Source organism: the organism of the source record quoted next, unplaced genomic scaffold, assembly GCF_019419815.1.
Source record: "Pyrus x bretschneideri cultivar Hongxiangsu unplaced genomic scaffold, Pyrus_bretschneideri_v1 Contig7, whole genome shotgun sequence".
Lineage (NCBI taxonomy): Eukaryota > Viridiplantae > Streptophyta > Magnoliopsida > Rosales > Rosaceae > Pyrus > Pyrus x bretschneideri.
The window spans coordinates 8813420-8833925 of NW_025999809.1; the positions used below are offsets into that span (position 1 = coordinate 8813420).

Below are 20506 nucleotides of genomic sequence, written 5' to 3' on the forward strand. Positions count from 1 at the left end.
CCCAAAACACATTTTGGGATTCTAAAAGTTTTGGTTCGGGGTCGGGACGTAAAATACGAGCCGACATTTTCGAGATCAGGATTCGGGTTGGTTTTTGGTTCGGGTCTCAAACCGAAACCAGCCCTTTACTTGAATATTTTTGTGAAATTAAGTGAAAGTGCATGCCTTGTGTCTATGAGGAAACATATGCAAGAAGTTAACTACAAATTCATTTTGTCTGGTTCCATATAATTAAATTAAATTTGACTCGTGGATGATTAATCTATTAAATTCATTTTGTTTGTTCTGTCGAAGATGCTCTAGCTAGCAATTACATGTAGTGGCTGATCCAACCCCTTTAGGCCTCAATCCAAACATGGAAGACCCAGAAACTCTGAGGACCAATCTCCTCAATTCCCTAGCTCAAATAATTGTGCAAAATCATCCAAGTTTGGGTGGAAACAATTCCTCCAAGGCATTCCTGTCTCTTTGGCATCACTCTTTGATGGCCAACAAACCTTCATCAGTGTCGACACATATGCAATCCCTACATGGCACTGCTCCACCACCACCTCATGCACCACAAGCTCCAACACTGTGACCTGGCCGACTCTGATTGGTCCTGGAATTCAACTCCTCCACCACAATCATATCTGATTGGAGCCTCCAATGCTCCATCTCATTCATCAGAGGCCTACCTCTCCCTGCCTCCTACTTCTTGGGCGGTGTAGTTGGTGGGTTTCTCCTCCAGTTTTATATTGTTTTCACTTTATACACTTAATAAATTCTTCTTCATCTCTTCGTCCTCTGCTCCACCACCCTCCTTCACCCAATGACGGACTCAAAATTTTCCTTTTGTGAGATCAAATTTAAAAAGATGTAAAATTTAGATTGGATTTGAAATCTCTACATGCATTCCAACTTCCATTTAATTTTTCAGAAATGTTCGATCTTGCACCCTATCATAAACAATTGAAACTTTTTCTCTAACGAGGGCAACAACACAACCCCTACTTATTTCACGTTTGTTTGTTTATATATTTTTTCTCCATCTCTAAACCAATGAGAAAGCTAAAAACTAAAACAAATGGTACCAAATAGCTTCCAAATAAACTAAATTCGTACTTCTAAATAGAGTAGCTAGAGTTTTAAAACTTTTTGTTTCTATTTTCAAAAAATAAAAAATAAAACAAAGCCAAACAAATTACCACAGTGACGCAGTCGCTGAGATGAGATTGTTACAAGTGGACGTCCTACTAGTGTTTGCATGGCGACAATTTCTATTTCTGTTGCGTAACTATGTAAGTTGACAGTCTCACTCTCATCTCCTATCATCACGGTTATCTGATTATCTATATCCTCGATTCTCGTCATTGTAATCTTTACCTCCTCATCTCCTTCTCATTTATAAAACCACGGTACTCCTATTATTTTGAACAACCTCCTCAGTCCTCACCGCCATTTTTCTCACTCATCCTCACTCCTAATTGCACCCATTTTCTCGATCCAGAACTACTTTTTGCAACAATGGCCAAAAACCCAGTTCGAGTTCTTGTCACTGGTGCCGCTAATTTTTTTAATAAGGGTCAACTCCATGAAATGATGTATATTTGTTCAACCATGGAGGTACAAATTCTCCGATCTTCCAACTCATCGAACTTACTAATTTGTTGCTAATATGCTGTTATTGGTTGTTCTGTAGGTTAAATACCGAGTTCATCACCACTGTGCAGCAGCGCGGTGCAGCCATTATTAAGGCTCGGAAGCTATCAAGTGCATTATCTGCTGCAAGTTCCGCTTGTGATCACATACGTGATTGGGTTCTTGGGACTCCTAAGGTTTCTTGTTATCTTTATCAATATTATTTTCTTTCAAAGCTAGTGGCATTTTTGTTTCTTCATATAATCTATACAAATTTAATATTTCTTTGCTGTCATCCAGGGGACATGGGTTTCAATGGGAGTGTACTCTGATGGTTCTTATGGAATTCAGAAAGGCCTAATTTACTCCTTCCCTGTTACATGCGAGAAAGGACAACGGTCAATTGTGCATGGTAAGTTATAATTTGTGTTCGTTGTTATCTTCCTTAGTGATTAAAAACCCGAGTATTGAACTCAAATCATGCGTAGGCAGCAATAAATTACTGTCATTAAGGATAGTCAAATATCTTCATACAGTAATGGTTCTGGAAAATAAAGTTGGTATAGGTTATGGAATGCACTGAACTGTAACTTTTAGTTGCTAAAAACTTCATAGGCAATCTCAAATTAGAGTTCATGGATAGATCTAATCGCGTATCAATTCCATCGGATGATTCAGCATTCTCTATTTTGAAGTGTTTGTGAAAGTTTGCGATACGTAATAACTAATCCTCTATGAGGCTGTTTCAATGCACTCGCTGATTGAACGCTTGCTTATTTTTAATGCAGGACTCAAGATTGACGAGTTCTCGAGGGGGAAGTTGGATGCAACTGCAAAAGAGCTCATTGAGGAGAAATCGTTGGCCTACTCATGTCTTAATTTAAAATGAACTTCTCTTATCTCATGGAATGATGAGAGGAGACTAGGACGGGCTCAGTAATCCATCAAATAAATTAATAACACAAATTTGTTTTCTATGTAGTTGTAGACAGTAAGTGATTTGTTATCCAATTATTCGTATTTTTTTTGGCTAAATTGTTCATCACAATGCATGCACATGCTCATATCAATTATTTACTGCAATATATTCATAAGACCTATTTGAGAAAACATTGGATGTGATTGGGGGTTGATCACTTGGGGATTTTTTTGGTTTCTATACAATGATATTAGGTAGAAGGGAATTGAGCACAGACATCGGGTTCATGGATAGATTCTCCTAATCAATTAATTACTTGTAAGTCCCTTGCAGAAACTTCAGATATAACACTGGGACTTTGTGTTGATAGAGAAATATGAAATTGGAAAATTCAACACTGGGATTGTGTCGCACAACAGCCAGTAGACAAAATGGAAAAGATTGGATTAGTTGGATTCATTTTATACTGCCTCACTGCGTACAATGTGTTTCTGATTTACACAACAAAGTCGTTCCCCTGATGCGTGAGGATTTGTGAGTGCAACCTTATTGGTTAGGCAGGCCTTGGTGTTTACTTTTTTCTATTTTTTTTGGGATTGCAATTTAACTTAATATTATATTGTTTGTTGTAAATGGTGCATGATAGTGTTATTTAACTCATATTAAGTTTGGATGGCCGTGGGCCAACAAGTAAGAAAGTCCAAATATGGTTGTGGCCATGAACATCCCAGCAAAACTAGGTGCAGGCTGAAGCAAGGAGAAGTTGAACAGGGGCTTGGGCTGAAGCGAATGGTAGCCCAATAGCATCAGGTTGCAGACCACACGAATAAGAGCCCTACATGGGGTGGGGCCTGAGAAACAAAAGTCCAACAACAGCAGTTGCAGGCTGCAAGACCATGCAGCCCAATGGGGCAAGGAGGGCCGAGGAGAGACAGCCTAGCAAAAGCTTGGCAGTCTAAGATAGAAGCCCAAATGATTGGGCCTGGACCATCAACATGCAGCTGACCTAAAATTTTGGGTTGCTGGCCTTGACACCATATATTGTTGTTTTCGCTCTGTGCAGTAGGCGCAGTTAAGGGTGGGCACGGGCTTGATCGAACCCAAATCTGAAGGGACCAAACCAGACCCATTTTAAAATGCAACGAGGGCGGGCCAAGTCAGGTAGTAGAATTTCTAAATTTAGAATTGGACCTAAACCAACCCGTTTCAAAAATGCCAGTCAGGCAGAGTCCACAGGTCCAACCCAAATCCTCTTGACAAGCCATCTTCGTCGATCTGGAGCTCACCGTCATTGACGAGGTCCGTTGTCGTTCTTGTGCCATCTTCGTCTATTTTCAATCTCCGGTATCCCTCAGGTCCCTTGCGCAACCATCTTTGCCGATCTAAGGCCTCACGCCATCTCGACAATCTGAGCATGAGATTTCAATAAAACTAAGGGAGAGACTGAGTGAGAGAGAGACAAGTCGAGAGGGCAGGACCAACTAACCAAACACGATGCCTCTTGCGCAAGCTTCTCGAATACGGTGTCGTGGTGAATTTTGATTTTAATTCAAAAAGAGGTTGTCCCATTTGCTCCCACAAAGACATTGTTGAAACACCAACCATCTAAATTAACAAGCAGAGCTAACAACAAATCATTTTCTCTTCAACAATCAAATAAAATTCCTACAGAAAATCCCAATTGAATTTGACAAAAGGATTGTGTTTGGAAAGAAGAAGAAAAATAGATGGGGAATCTGGGGGTGGAAGCTAGGAGGGAGAAACAAGAAGATGGGGAGTTTGAGGGAGTGGAAAGTTTAATGTATGTTATAAACGGGTCGTCCAGGGCCCCATGATACTAAATTTTTGGACCCGCCCCGACCGTAAATACCTATGCCCTGCCCCGTCCCGTTTCTTCTTTACTAAATTAGGACCTGCCCTGAACCAATTGTATCCGCTCCTCCCAGCGGGTCCTAGACCCGTTTACCCACCTTTAGGCGTGGCTTGGTGGCATGACTCAACTGCAATTTTTTTTTTCCTCTCTCGGCATGGCTCTAGGCCGAGACGACTCGCAATTAGTTTTTTAAGTCCCTAGTTTTTACTTCTATTTTCTTATTTTGTTGTACTCACACAATTCAACATAGCAATTCCAATAGCATAATAAAACATAATATTACGTATGAAAAATTAACATAATAATATTGCGTATGCATGAACAAGATATATATATATATATATATTAAGCAATATATGCAATATAAGGCAATACATAAAACATAGATAAATTAGGGGTTCATGCATAATGGTGAATGTTTTTATGCATCAAGGCTTATAAAATATCAATTTCTTGTTTTAGGAGAATATGTATTGGATGGAAATGAAGAAAGCTTTTGAATGCTTAGTTGTAGAGAAGAACCTCATACGAGAACCTTCAGTTCCTTAGTGCAGCAGCGGAAGCGTATTGATAACGTGTTGTAGGTGTATTTTACTGAGGGATTATAAAGATGGAGAGGGATAGTAGCAGACAGAGAAAGATGAGAGAATTTGGTGATTCTGTTGTGATGATTTCTCATATCATCGTGTCTTTATTTATAGTAGTAAGGAAGGGAGAATCATTGTCTTTCAAGTAATACATTACAACTCGGAAACTATCTAAAAGATACTAATCCCATAAGAATTTATGTAATCACACTTAATTTAGGATGCAACCATTTCTAAATTAAAATAAGTATTGTTTCTAAAATCTAAAAATAGGAGTTTTTATTTTTTGGATTGTAATTTGAAAATGGGTGGTGCTATTCACATACCTCTTTTTACATCTCACAAACTCTTATTAATTTTGTTCATTGATCTTATTAAAGTCAATTGATCCAACGGCCGTAAATTGAGAAGTGTGTGTAAGAAGTAAAATTGGATATGTGTATAGTACCACCCTTTGAAAACACAGAGACCTAATTCCATTTGTTCTCTCACCATCTACCTATCACAAAATAAAAATCCTTAAACAAGAGAGATGTTGGGAGAGCTTTGAATTTCTTGAAGAGAGATAAATTGTATAAATGGGGTTAGGCGCCTTTTTTATCCAAATGAGTGGCATCAAATGTGCCCTATTTTTATTGAAGGGGTAATACCTCCTTTGGAAACACGGACTGCCCTAAAAGGTAGACTTGGTAATTTCTTACATGATCCTTTAACACGACACATAAACGACACGAAAATAACAGGTTTCGGGTCAACACGATAACTAATCGAGTCATTATCGGGTCACACGATAATAACCCCTTAATAATGGGTCCTTAATAGGTTTACACGAGAGTGACACACGGATAACCTGTTTCGACACGATAAGAAAAAGTTATTTTGATGATTTTAATTTTTTAAACTACTAAAAAAAACTTACTATAAAATACAATAGATATAATGAATATGTATATATTGTTTAATAATTATTAGTCGCTATAAATTTTAAATTTTAAGTTTTATTTATTTATTTATTTTTATAGTATATTATAGGCAAAGATTGAGATTAAATCATAAAACACATTAAAAATAAAAATACCAAGTAATTTAAAAATACCAAACACATTAAAAAAATTATAATAATTAATTTACATGTGCGAAAAATATGAAAAAAATATGCATACGCCCGTAGTCGCATCCTCTATGCTTTGAGGATGGGTATATGATCATTTGAATTTTTAAAACCATACAAACTCTCATGAATAGTATTTTTAAGGGAGTTCAAAATAAATAAAATTCAGAATCATTAATGTATAAGTTTGAAAGATGTGAAAGCATAATAAACGTTCATAATTGCATCCTCAACGCTCAGACGATAGTTACATGGTCGTTTAAATTTTTAAAACCCTCCAAATCTCATGAACAATATCTTTTATTTGAGTGCAAAATTAATAATAATTATTGTAGAAGTGTGAAAAATGTAATCACTCGTAATGAAAAGCTTTACAATTTTCATGAAGGGGTCAACTTCAAAATTTAGTGTGTGTGTGTATATATATATTTAGTATTATGTTTTACATTTTTTTGGGTCAAATTATGTTTTTCATTTTCATTTTTATTGATTTAAAATATATTTTTCTTAACAGGTAACGGGTCAGGTCATATTATCTAATAATATTAACGGGTTAATTTTGGGTCGGGTCATATTACCCGTTTACTTTAACGGGTATTACACGACACGACCAGTTAAGCTATTGGGTATGACACAAAAACGATACGAACACGAGAAACACGACACGAATGTCAGGTCTACTAAAAGGTCATCATGGGCAAAACTGGAAACACGAGTAACTCCTAAACGTTGGGCAAGCAACTGAACCTCATCTTGTTGTTCTTTTTTTTTTTTTTAACACAATACACTAATAGGCGGATATAACTGAGGAAAATTTTAATTATTTTCGTATTATTATGCACTCAAGACAAGAGTGAAGATATACATATATATTGACTACACGAGTCATCGTCCACCTTTTAAACATTATTATAGTGCTCTTCCATGTGGAAAATAAAATCCAAACAAAATCAGGTGGATATAACTGAGGAAAATTTTAATTATTTTCGTATTATTATGCACTCAAGAGTCAAGATATACGTATATATTGACTACACGAGTCATCGTCCACCTTTTAAACATTATTATAGTGCTCTTCCATGTGGAAAATAAAATCCAAACAAAATCATACATCCAATGAGCTGGGAAGTCTGCATATATAATAATAAAAGGTCGACGTCGCCGGCTAATTACTGATCAAAAGCATTGAATGTTATTCCGATTAAGAAGCCAAATGCCAAATTGTTGCTAATTTAGCCAATTTCGACCTACCATCCTTTTTTTTTTTTTATGTTTTCCTTCACATAATGTTGAGCCTTACGAGTTTTCAGTCGTTCAAAACGTTTGCATGTGCAGGGCAAGACTTGGTGTATATATATAGAATTCATGTGTTTTGATACGCATTATGATCAATTTATTTGTATTATAACTAGTTTTCTAGTACTATTATATGATTTTAGCTTCAAACTATATCTGTTCTAGTGTTAATATTAATTGGAGCTTCAAATATTCAAATGCATGAAATTATCAAATCTAAATAATTCGTTCGTTGTTACTATTAATGCATGTATAAAGATACAAGTATTCTTTCCGACAATGATTCATACCCTTATTAATTGTTTTTATTTAACTCTATAAGTCACTTGTCACGTGATAAGTAGTATCCTCATCATCTAAAGATCATCTTTGGAAAAATTTAGTTAACTTTAAGACCATTTAGCCATCCACGTATGTTAAATAAATCGATGATTATGATAATAAGTAATATCTTCTTGATTTAACGTCAACTAGTTTGATTCATATAGATGATTAAACAATCTCCAAATCAAATGAAGTTTTCTGAAAATGATCTTTATATGATGATGAAGGAAATGAAATGTTCGAATAATGACACAACGAAACAACGCCACATCGTTATATAATAAAAAATGACTAAGCGTCGTTATACAATAAAAAATGACCAAGAAGAATAATATCTAACAACGTGGGTCAACAATGTGCGCAGCAAGCAGAAGACTTCCTCATACTTTACACCATATTGGCTGCTTGCCGTTTATTATCGCAATCAGACCTTCTTAGTTCTTACACGAGATATGCTTGTCTATTTATTATTTTTTTGCCAAAAGATATGCTTGTTTAATTAATTCAGTTCAATCTACCAAAATTTACAATAAAAATTCAGTTTATAACAGTTCAAGTAGTCTACCGAAATAAAACTCTATGATGTCTATGTATGAGCATACCTTCTGTGATAGGATTTCTTAATTGTCAATTTTCAATGATCAGCTAATCACTGTCTTAATGACATTTAGACAAATAATGAAGATGGGAAAGAAAGAGATGTGCGAGAAAAGAAAGAAAAAAAAAAGGGGAAATATAACATTATTCACTACAACTTTGAGAAAGTTGGCCTAACAGTCTATAAAAACCTTCGCTATATTTCACTAAGATCATAGCTCAAACCTTAGCTTTTAGCTCTGAACCAAATGGCCGATTCAACCCCTTTTCTATCCGAAACAAACTCGGCCGACCCAGAACCCCCTGTGCTCCACCAACACCTCCCATCCCTCGACTCCGCGATCGAGCAGTGCATCGGAGATTTTGGATGGGCCCAATTTCTCCAAGCCTTCCTTGTAGCATTCTCATGGTTCTTTGATGCCCAACAAACCTTCATCACTGTCTTCACCGACGCAGTGCCAACATGGCACTGCACACTCCTCACTGAGCAACCCAACTCATGCAACTCAGCCTCCAATATTTGCCAACTTCCTCAAAATGCATGGGCCTGGGACAGGGCTAAACACACTTCCATCATCTCCGACTGGAACCTGGAGTGCTCCTCATCACTCATCACGGGATTGCCGGCCTCAGCCTTCTTCATAGGATGTTTAATTGGCGGGCTGGCCCTGGCCACACTTGCTGACACCTCACTAGGTCGTAAAAACATGCTCTTTCTCTCATGTCTCATGATGTCTTTATCCACCTTCTTCACTGCCTTCTCCACCAACATATGGATCTACTCCTTCCTTCGATTCATCACCGGGTTCGCCCGTGCCACCATCGGTACTTCCGCCCTTGTCTTATCAACAGAGCTCGTCGGAAGGCGGTGGCGCGGACAGGTTGGTGTTATGGGATTCTTCTGTTTCAATCTAGGGTTTCTCTCCCTCCCAGCTATAGCATACGCTCACAGAGCTCACTCGTGGAGAATACTCTATTTTTGGACCTCAATCCCCACATTATTGTACTCTATAATGGTTCATTTTTTGGTTTGTGAGTCACCAAGATGGCTCTTCGTGCGAGGTCGAAAAGAAGACGCAATTGAAACCCTAAAATGCATTGCACCCGTCAATAGCACTACTACCAAAGCCCCACTTACATCGAGTTTTATTTCGAGCTTGTCCTTCGAGCAAGAAACGTCGAAGGTCGATCTCTACTCTGCAATCGATGCTTTGGTGAAGCGAAAATGGGCTTTTCGGAGATTGTCTGCGGTTATGGCAATCGGATATGGTATCGGAATGGTATATTATGGCATGCCATTAGCTTTGGGAAGCTTGGAATTCAATCTCTACTTAAGCGTCACGCTCAACGCCTTGTCCGAATTGCCAGCTTCATTAATCACATTCTTCTTCATCGATAAAATGAACAGGAAAACCTCAGTCTTGGTTTTCACTAGTCTTAGTGGGGTTTGTAACATCATGTCCGTGTTAAAAGGTATCCATCCAATATGGACACGGTTGCAAATAGGGTTCGAGGTCGTGTCCTTTTTCAGCGCATGCTTGGCTTTCGGTGTGTTGCTTATATTTACAATTGAGCTATTTCCGACTTGCGTGAGGAACTCGGCTCTGTCGATTGTGAGGCAGGCGGTGGTGTTAGGAGGCGTTTTTAGTCCCATGCTGGCGGCCTCCGGGAGAGCCAACGGTGGGGTTTTGTCGTATGGAGTGTTTGGGGTTGTGATTGGTGTTTGTGGGTGCTTTGTGGTTTGTTTGCCAGAGACAAGAGGGAGAGGGATTTGTGATACGATGGATGAAGAAGAGTTTAAAGTGACAATTGCTTGTAATGCGGTTGGTGATCATGTCTAGATTGATTGCAACTTCTTAGTTCTTTGTCTTGTAAGGCTTGCCTCTTACAATATCTTAGCTTTGCGTTTTTGGATGGGATGTATAGGTAGAGATTTTGGTTTGAATTGTCTTTCTTCTTTATTTATCTCCTATATACTTTCTTTATATCTTACGTACAAAAAATAACACAAAAAGGCTAGAAAGCTAAAAATCAAATGATTATCATACAGACTCTAATGATCAAAGCTAAAAATCAAGTGATTATCATACAAACTCTAATGATCAAATCAACAATTTCGTATTATTTTCTAATCTTTACACATTCATGGTAAGGAACAAATCGAATTTGTACAGTTATTGAATCTTTTTTTGAACAAACGATATTATTTACACTAAGGGGAGGTAGTGAGCTTAACCTCACAATAGGTTAGTAATAGTGCGATTCAAATTGTTCTTTGGCAAAAATCTAATCTAAGACCTCTCACTTACAAGTGAAGAGGAATACAACTAAACCGTTGTATTAGGTGATCAATTATTGAAATCTTAAATAGTGAACTTGGATCATCTAAGAAATCCCTAGCCAGTTAAATTGCAATTACTTCATTCAAACATACAATTAATATCTTCTTTATAACAAAAAAGGTTTCAAAACTCTTTTTTTTCTTTTCAAATATGTATTTACATATATTTTCAAGCAATTGATAGGAAATATTTTAACTGTAAAATCAAGTCTCTGTGCATTCCTCATATTAAACTTACATGCAAATAGAAATGCATATGTCCATATGCTTCCACATGCTGCGTATTCAGAAAAACAGGCATTTATATAAAAGATCTGGTAGTGTTGTCTATCAGCTACTAAATTAAGGATTGGGTTTTAGAAAATGAATTCCTTTTGTCCTGCATTCAAGAGCGTCCTACAATATTGGAGTATAAAATTTTGTTTCTTAATTAGCAAGTTGGGTTGACATATATATCCAGGGAAGCTATCTCTTCGATTTTAGCATGTAAATTCTGATAATATTGCACCACGAAAAAAAGGAAAAAGATAATACTGCACCGCCAACTATTACTTTGTGAAACAGCAAGAAATGGAAGAATCAATCTCTAATATTTCTAGAAATACCATTCAGTACATGCCCAAGAAGTTTAGTTCGTAAAATTAATTGGTAATACAGGGAGTAATTCCGTCCTCTTACTTATAAGTATATACGTGGTCCCTCATCTCATTACCGTGGAATTTGTTCTAAAAATGCTCCCTCATACGTGGTGAATTTTCAAGCCCAACATATTGACAACATAAACTGAGCGACGTGGAGTACGTGCATTACACACGGAATAAGATGCTCTAACACCATGTAGAGAACAGAATATGCAGGCAATAGGATAACAGAATCTATGCAAAAAGTAAGTTGTCAAGAAAGAGAAGTCTATATTTTGGAGAATATATAGTTTTGACACCATGAAGAAGTTGAGGTTCTACCATAAAACCAATTACTAATATGGTGAGTAGCACAATTACTTATAAACACATGCAAGATTCTTCCTCCCATCAATATGAGATGCTCATTATCTAACACATGAAATGATAATGACAGATTAGGCATATTCTGGAATCAGGATGAAGATACATTATTGTCACCGTAGGTAAATTAGTTTCATATAAATTCAAAAAGTAGGTAAATTATATTCATACAAAAATAACATTGTGGATACATTATTGTTAAATAAGAACAGGTAAATTTTTATCCTAAAATTTGAACAATAGGTACATTATTTTATTGATAAATATTTTAAAAGATAGACTATTTCACTAAAATATATATATATATATATATATATATATTTAGATTGAAAAATGTTGTTAAGATTAAGAAAACTTGCAAATTAATTCCTATATCAAATTAGAAGCAAATTTTATGGAGTGAGATAAACATGAATCAACCAAATTAATTACAAAACGTGGAAATCTTGAATTCTCATATAACATGCAATGCATTTAGAAGTACCTTTTTATATTTTTTTTATATTTTTTGTAAAATCATTAATCCTCCTTAAAATCTACATATGTTTACTTAGGGGTGGTTCGGTATGGGATACCATACCGAAACTAGTATCCCGAATCCCAAACCGAAATTTTTCGGGATGGGAATTTGAAGACTAATCCCAAACCAAATTTTCGGGAATCCCAAATTTTGGAAATCTCGAAATATTTTCGGGATTTTGGGACAAATCGGGAATCCCAAATTGAAATATGAAATTATGAATTGTTCTTCAAATATATAATTCAAGAACACATTTATGAACTAGGAATTTTATTTCATTCACACTACCATTTAATTGAACACTGGCATGCTTGACTCTTTTTATCATAGTCAAAATTCAAATTAATTAAACTCTTTTTGCAATCTGTTGAGAGACAAAAGAATCAAGCATTCTGAAATCATCAGCCATGGCAGCAGCAATAATAAAATCCACATGAATATCAAACAGAACATGAAAAATATGCAAGGTGTAGGGCATTCTAGGTTGCTGAGCATGAATTAGAAACTACTAGCATCAATTATAAAAGAATAATATATATATGTATAAATATATATAATAATTAATATTATATATTTTCGGTTTGGTATGGGATTCCCAAAATATCGAGAAGCCAATCCCGAATCCCATACCGAAATTTTGGGATTGGTTCGGGATAGCATCTCGAAAATTTCGGGAATTTCGGTTTGGGAAATTTTTGGTTTGGGATCGGGATTTTTTCGGTTCGGTTCGGGATTTTCGGGAATTTTTTCCACCCCTATGTTTACTGTGCACATTAAACATGCAAAAAGGGGTATTTTAGGCATTCGAAAAATTTAAAATGTGTAAAGTCAAACATAATTAATGAATTTGCTTATGTGGAGTCTAGTCATTGGGTTTTATTCGAGTAAAAAATTTATGTCGGGTTTTATATGAAAGAAATTGAGTTTGAGGGGTTAAAGTCATATTTTCAGTATATTTTATTATTCTAAACATAAAATATTCAAATATTAGATAAGAACTCTTGATTAATGGAAATAATTGCAGTTTTTGCCTTAGAGCTCAAATGTTTGTTCACAAAACCTGCAGTACGTAGCTCCAATATGTGCAGTTATGCACCCATGCCACAACTGAATGCACGGCATCTGTCTGCAGTGTATCACATGTAATGTCTCTTCTTCTTTTTTTTTTTTTTTTTTTTTTTTTTTTTTGATGTGAGATTAACTCTCAACAATTATTTGAATCAATTATTCATGTCAAAATTAAGCAATGTGAGAAAAATATAGTTGTAAGTACAGGTGGTAAATCAACCCATTAGGTTATTAATAGTACCCATTAAGACTTATTTAGTTTAATTTCGCCTTACAAAATCATCACTACTACCAGTTTCATCTTTATATTACTGGTGATATCATATTAATTGGATCTTAGCATGTACCTACATATTAACAATCTAATGAGTTTAGTTGTATACTTCAAATTGAGAAACAACTCACACTACATATACAAAACTACCATTATTTGCTCTGCATGAAAGACAAGGATTTGTTTCAGATGAAATCGTTAATATATTTCGATCGATGATGCAAAGCAGGCTTTGTACAGTGCAGGTGATGGTTTTACACATTCGTAGCTCTCCACCATGACAACGAGGATATACATCAATGATCAATAGCGTACAAAAGAATGTGCCTGACACGGATGACACAGCCGTAGGGATAGGATCCAAATATTGGATTTGAAGTTTGTGTTTATCAACCACACAATTCTGTCACATTTTTTAGTTGGATTAGACTAAACTAATATGGATCAATTAATTTTTATATTGGACGTCTTGATTTTGACGTTGTATCAAAGTTGAAAATTCATTTATGTGCCGAGTTATATTTAGCTTCATTTATTTAATTAGGTAATGGTATAGAAAGATTAAATGTATAAATTAAATGATGTGATTGTTATTGATTGAATTGTTCTTATACGTTAATAAATATGTTTATTTCTTGTTATTGACACATTAATTAGTTTACATATTTAATTTATAAATTTGACCACTTAGCATTACGTATCCAACTTAATTGACCTACGAACATAAATCAGTCCTGCGAGATTGAGAGTATTAAAATCTCAAGTTAATTAGTAAATTGATGGGTTTTCTTTAGTTAGTCTCGATGAAGTTTGTAATTGGTATAGGAATCTTAAAAATTATTTTGACACGAATACTCACAAGAGAAAAGACAATGAACGAAGGTTGGTAGCAGCATGCATCAGCGGATGAGACATCCATCAATCTTTTAGAATTTGAAAAGACTTTGATAGATTCCAGGGTGTACGTATGTCAACATCGAAAGTCAATGAGGCAAAAGGGTATCTAGAATTGCCATAAAAAAAAAAGGGAAAAAAAAAAAAAAAAAACTTCCAGTACTATTTAATTTAACGAAAAATCATATTTTTACATTAAAAAGTTAATTTTGATATTATTCACTTTACTTTTTATTTTGTCAATTTTCAAATTATTTTCATTAGTTGTCCTTAAAATAAAGATAAAATGATGACCACATGCAACGAATCCATTGCACTTCTCATCAACTATATAATATACTCTTTTTAGTTAAATGATTTTTAAGATTGATATAATTCTCCACTTTTAATTTTTTATAATAAAAATGAAAAAGTGGCTCCTAAGTTTACCCAACATAAATCATTTTGATCATTCATTGAAAAAAATCTAGCAATATTCTCGCTAAGTAGACGGGTTGGTTTGACAAAAAGATCATCAAAAAGGTGATCACGTCATCGTTCATGTGACAATTTAACGAGGATATTTATGAATTTTTCACTGAATAACCAAAATGATTTACAGTGTAAAACTCAAAGACCATTTATGTGGATTTTTATTTTAAGGAAACAAAGTGAGCAGTATGCCGATCTCAGGTAGAGGTGGCAAATCAACCCATTAGGTTGTTAATGAGTACCTGTTAAAACCCATTTAATTTGATATCACCATAATATATATGTGAGACTAGTAGTTATGATGATAGTGTAAGGTGAAATCAAACTAAATGGATCATATTGAGAACCCATTGACAACTCAATGAGTTAATTTACCACCTTTAATCTTGAGAATCATGTTGGATAAAAAGCCACTATACATATGGTATTGTGTAAACAAGTTAGAGGTAACAAAATGTTGAAATTTTTTGTGGTTGGTACTCAAAGGGGGAGCGATAGGTGCAGTTGCACGGGACCTCAAATTTGAAGGGCCCCTAAATTTTTGTCATCTAATATCATGTAATAATGTTATATATTTAAAAAAAATTGCTTTTGTTAACATTTTAAAACCGTATTGTGCACTCCTTATTAGAATTTGTTTTTCTTTCTAAATATAAAACTTGGAGTACAATGAGATATTTTGAGTATCTAATAACACCCTAAAAAGGATGAAGTTTCTTAATTTTATTATATAACAACATTATATATTCAAGTAAAACTTTAAAGTTAGAGGCTTGAAGTTTTTATTTCATGTTTGATTGTTTAAGATACAACTGCTTTTCATTATTTAGTGAAGATTGTGTTTGTAGATCTTTTTACTTATCATTAAAGACACTTGTAAACATGCAATCAGTACGTGCTAAAGGTTTTTTTTTTTTTTTAAACAAACGATATTATATACACTAAGGGTGTGGAGGAGTGGCTAAGCCTTACAATAGGCTAGCAATAACGTGGTTCAAATTCTCCTTTAACCATAATTAAACCTAAGACGTCTCACTTCCCACCAATCCTCCTTCCTCCTGACAATTTAACCCACTAACACTATCATTTGTTTAAAAAATTAAAAAAAAAAAAAAAGAAACGGTGGTGGAAGATACTTACGCAGAAGAATACAAAACGGAAACTAAAACCTCATTGAGCAATTTTTAATAGGTATTTGTTTCTCCCGTTCTATCCATTACACCCTCCACCCGGCACCCCTTAGTCTCACCTTTCTTCAACCCTAATTCCTCCATATACATTGCCTTCATCTTTATAAAAACAAAAAAAAGAAATGAAAACCAAGAACTAAAAATGAAACGGTTATCAAACAAGCGATTAATTGCTGATGTTGCAATCAGCACTAAAGTCAAACCTAATCTTGTTCGGCTTCGATTGTACAGCAGATGTAGCTCATCTCACTGATGAAAATTAATGCAACGAATCCACACTGACATGTACAAACATGATAAATGATATGTATTAAGTATGTAATACGGACCACCTTTCCGATAAACCAAAAAAGCCAGATAATCAGCTCACTCAGGAAAATATACTATTGGCATTCAATCAAAATGAAGGACATCGACATGCTCTCCCTACAAAGGCTTAAGTGCTTCAGCAAAAGTGCAATGATGCAAAGAGACCAAATTATTACCAAAAAAAAAATGGTGCAACTCTTCCGCGACGACCGTCGCAGATGGCAATTTAAGACAGCTTAGCATTTTCTTTAGCTAATGACAACGAAACAAGCTCGGTACAAGAACTACGAGCACAAAATTCTGAGGAAAAGAAAATTGAACTGAAAAACTTGAAGGATAATCTATGACTTCTTTTTCCGTATGAACTTATGTGGTGGGCGTTTTGAGAATTAACCATTAAACAATAAAAGTTCTGAGGTTACTTGTAGTGCTTGGAAACCTTTTCGACTAGTTTATCCATGAACTGGCATTTCCTGTCAAATCCCCAGCCAGGGTTGCTCTGCACATCAGAAGAATGTGATGAGCAAATGCTTCTGCAGCATTTCTTGCAAGAACATTTTAATACAAACAAAATAAAAATGGATGAAAATGAAAAGCAAACCCGAAGTTGCAACATACGCATTCCATGAATGGTAAAAGTAATTGCAAAATGACTTTAGTCAACAAAGTTACGCATAATTGGCATTGCATTTCAATATTATGTCGTAGAGATGATTAATTCTTACTCTACACCTTGACCAAAGGCCAGTAAACAAGCAGTAAAATGTACTGACATGCTGGTTAAATGCTAAGAAAGGGAGTGTTTTCTAGTAAATGCTATTGAAAACAATGATTCCCTGATTTTTTGCTGTTGTGTCTCGATGTTTTGGCCCTGCTGTTTCTGTAGTTTGGCTTTATTGAATGAACTATCTTGACCAAAAAAAGAAGAGAGAAATTTACGGAGAAACCAAATAGAAAGGAAGAGAGGAGAGAGAGAACTTGGCTTTCTTGAATGAATTTGATCTAGGCCAAAAAAAGGAGTAATGGAGAAAACAACGAGAAAGGAAGAGTGAGAGAAAGAACCGGTGTAGTGGTTCTGGAAAGTGGTGGGCTCGGACTTTTTTTTGTTAAATAATTAATTAGTAAATTATTAAAGGATCAAGTTATTAAATAATAAGATATTGAAGTGTTTGTTAAAATAGTGTTGTTAAAGACGATTAGTTAAATTGACTAGCTAAATTAGTTTTTTAACACTATTGTTGGAGATGCTCCTACAATGTATCTACTACGTATGCAGTCAAATCCATGTCACCAAACTCTTCCTTAAAGACGTTCCTCACACAATGCAGTGAAATAATTCCTAGACAGAAGAAACAGTACCGCCAACATGTGACACAAGATGGTTTGACGAAAGAACCAACATAAGCAACAAGCCAAAAAATAAAAATAAAATAAAATGCTGTTTTTCATGCATAGATAAGCTAGAGATAACATGTGCACAGGGACAAATACATACCTGGAGAGAGAGCACTGCACGATCAGTGAATCGCTTTACAGATTCAGGTACCTTTGCAGGCAAAGTTTTAGCAACTCTTTCTAACTCTTGTTGTTGTTTCTTTGCAGTTACCCTATCTGGTCCACTGTAGTGATCAACAATTTCCTTCAACAATGGAACTCTTTCCATCACCTCTTTCACCGCTTCCTGATGATATCAAAGAGGCCATAGAATAACAGACACAAATGAGCCAGACACTTACAAGAACTGTAGTTTTATTATTCATGAGTATGCTAGAAGTTTGAAAATCACCATACCAATTGCCATGAATTAAACAAATACAACCAGTGGCAGAAAAATAAAGTTTTAACACTGAAAAATCCATCACAGTTACAGTCGTCTGGTTCAAATAGTAACAAAAGAATTAAATCATAAGCAAAGGTCGACAAAAGTTTAACCAAAGGCGTATATGAAATGTCCAAAACTATAACCAGAAAGCCAAGTACATATAGGAAGTGTCAACTTTTATCTTTGTCTTTAGGTGATAAAAATCCATGCCAAAGAGAAATTGTCAAGTTAGAGAACAAACAGATGAGGTGAATACAAGAATCAAAACCCCTATATTCTGTATCATGGTTAACGTCTAATCTTTGTCACTCTCACTCTGTCAAATAGAACTCCCTAATATTAAGCAACTTGCCTAACTATTATATGACAGATAAGGTGATGAATTCTAAGAGAAGCATATATGTTCAAGAATAAGTTCAATTCATCATATCACTACCCGGTAAAGTATAGAGAGAAAAAGAAAAGAAACAAAACGAAAAACTAGATGGCATATGTTCACTAACAAAGAAAAGATGATAGCGCAATCAAGCAAAAGAAAATTCAGATATAACTTTTAAAAGGTTTCTTGTTTTAAACAAACCATAATTCCAGAGATCAAATTAACTACTACTGAACTACAATGGCTTAGCCACAAAAAGCAGGCCAAACAAAACCAAGCTCCTAATACAGGCGTGTAGCATGACTTGTAGACAAAGATGCAGCATTTGATTTCAGAATAACAATTCAGCGGACAAGATAACAAAAGACCAACAGAACCTACCTCCCACTCCTCATGACTTTGAATACCCTCATATGCCATCAAGAAAGGCTTCATCTTATCAAGCGCATCCCGAAGAGAGATAGGCGGCTTCTCATCAATATCTGGATTTTTACTAAAATCCTCCATCAGAAACTCGGGCTCACATTCTATCTGCAATCCAGAAAAATACAATCAACTATCACAATCCGTCGGAAAAATAATAATGTTGAAGGTTATAAGTTATCCAAAATTATAAACCTAAATGCACTGCAACCAAAATTATTAACACAATCTGTCGGAAACAACAATGAACCAGGTTACTCATTTTCTAAACTTCCAGAGCAAGCAAAAAAATACATAACATGGAAGAACTCCTTACCATATAATTGGTATGCATGGCATCCACAAACGCTTCGTCCAACGGCGAAGGGAGCACTTCACTACTCATCTCCTCAAACCCTTCAACCAATTTGTTCATATTCTCAGGGCCAAGCGTCTTAGCCAGCTTCTCACCATCAGCATTGTCTCCAAGATAAAGCCCCGAACCTTTTCCTTCGTCCAAGTCCTTGCCCTTGTCACTCCGTCTAAAGTCTCCCCTTCCCCTGCCTCGGCCTCCTCGTCTTCCTCTCATCCCTCTGCCTCTTCCACCACCACGGTCGCCGCCGCCACCACTACCCCCCTCAGCATCATCCCTTTGCAGTATCCCAAGTGCTTTCGCCACCGCCTCTTCCCGGGTCAACTTTGGACCTCTCGGCGCGGTTCTATTATGGGCCGGATCCTGGTCGGGTCTGGCCTGAATGTGCCGGTTCTCTTTCTCAATTTGGGACTTCGGAGCCACAAAATGCCTGTTCACCTCCTTAACTAGAAGCTCCGGGCCTGGTTGACTCATTGGTTTCCCCCGCCCGCCACCGGGCAATGGCGGGTCCGACCCATCTTCCCCTCTGAAGAAAATGGGTGCAGCGGGTTTGCTGGGGCCGGCGTCAGAAGCCACCGGATCATGTGCCTTTGGGCCCGGTTGCACTTGACCCGGCTGGACACGACCAGCTGCTGAATCGGGTCTGATGGAAGTGACGAAGGAAGAGAAGGACGACGGTGGTTGGGACGAAGCCAATGGTTTGCCGCGCCCATGGCCGATTCCGGGCACCGACGCGGGAGGTTCAGATTTGGGCTCGTTAGAATCGGACTGACCCGGGACGCGATTTGGGGCAACGAAGTCAAACTGACGGGGGGAAGATGGGCCGCCGCGACCACGACCTCGGCCGCCGCCGCTGTTGGAGGAAGTGGAGAAGGGGATTAGGGTTACTTTGGAAATGGAGAGGTTGGATGGATTGGTGAGCTTTCTGCCTATTCCAATGGCGGTTCCTCCTCTCATTTCTGCGATTTATGGGTTTTAGGATCGGCAGATTTTGGGGTTTAAGAGACTTTCTTCGTTAGACGGGGTGAACTGTGACTAGCTGTGGAGTGGAGAATTTCACTCTTTTCTGAAAAAAAATTCTCTCTATTATTTTCTTTTTTTTTTTAAATGAAAAAAAAAATTGGATTTAGGG

At 36.2% G+C, this 20506-nt stretch overlaps 3 protein-coding genes across 3 annotated transcripts; 2 read left to right on the top strand and 1 right to left on the bottom strand.

Annotated features, from left to right (window-relative positions):
- Positions 1-1506: 1506 nt before the first annotated feature.
- On the top strand, positions 1507-2509 carry LOC125472568 (malate dehydrogenase-like). The gene is made up of 4 exons (XM_048574210.1): positions 1507-1583; positions 1682-1817; positions 1921-2032; positions 2409-2509. The coding sequence occupies exons 1-4, from the start codon at positions 1507-1509 to the stop codon at positions 2507-2509; spliced, it is 426 nt and encodes a 141-aa protein (XP_048430167.1).
- A 5738-nt stretch (positions 2510-8247) lies between these two features.
- Positions 8248-10297, top strand: LOC103932292 (organic cation/carnitine transporter 3-like). Its single transcript, XM_009341854.3, has one exon. The coding sequence runs from the start codon at positions 8576-8578 to the stop codon at positions 10166-10168; it is 1593 nt and encodes a 530-aa protein (XP_009340129.2). The 5' UTR covers positions 8248-8575; the 3' UTR covers positions 10169-10297.
- Positions 10298-16459: 6162 nt separating this feature from the next.
- LOC103932294 (translation initiation factor IF-2) lies at positions 16460-20331 on the bottom strand. Its single transcript, XM_009341855.3, has 4 exons — positions 19339-20331; positions 18981-19130; positions 17894-18079; positions 16460-16897 (listed from the first exon to the last, which is right to left on the bottom strand). Exons 1-4 carry the CDS (start codon positions 20329-20331, stop codon positions 16817-16819), a joined length of 1410 nt encoding a protein of 469 aa, XP_009340130.2. The 3' UTR covers positions 16460-16816.
- Between the last annotated feature and the right edge of the window lie 175 nt (positions 20332-20506).

Excerpts from the sequence above, each read along its gene's own strand:
- LOC125472568 (XM_048574210.1), top strand. The coding sequence starts at position 1,507 with ATGGCCAAAAACCCAGTTCGAGTTCTTGTCACTGGTGCCGCTAATTTT. Across the intron at positions 1,584-1,681 it reads GGTCAACTCCATGAAATGAT|GTTAAATACCGAGTTCATCA; the intron begins GTATATTTGTTC and ends GTTGTTCTGTAG. Across the intron at positions 2,033-2,408 it reads ACAACGGTCAATTGTGCATG|GACTCAAGATTGACGAGTTC; the intron begins GTAAGTTATAAT and ends TTTTTAATGCAG.
- LOC103932292 (XM_009341854.3), top strand. The coding sequence starts at position 8,576 with ATGGCCGATTCAACCCCTTTTCTATCCGAAACAAACTCGGCCGACCCA.
- LOC103932294 (XM_009341855.3), bottom strand. The coding sequence starts at position 20,331 with ATGAGAGGAGGAACCGCCATTGGAATAGGCAGAAAGCTCACCAATCCA. Across the intron at positions 19,131-19,338 it reads CCATGCATACCAATTATATG|ATAGAATGTGAGCCCGAGTT; the intron begins GTAAGGAGTTCT and ends TCTGGATTGCAG. Across the intron at positions 18,080-18,980 it reads AAAGTCATGAGGAGTGGGAG|GAAGCGGTGAAAGAGGTGAT; the intron begins GTAGGTTCTGTT and ends TGATATCATCAG.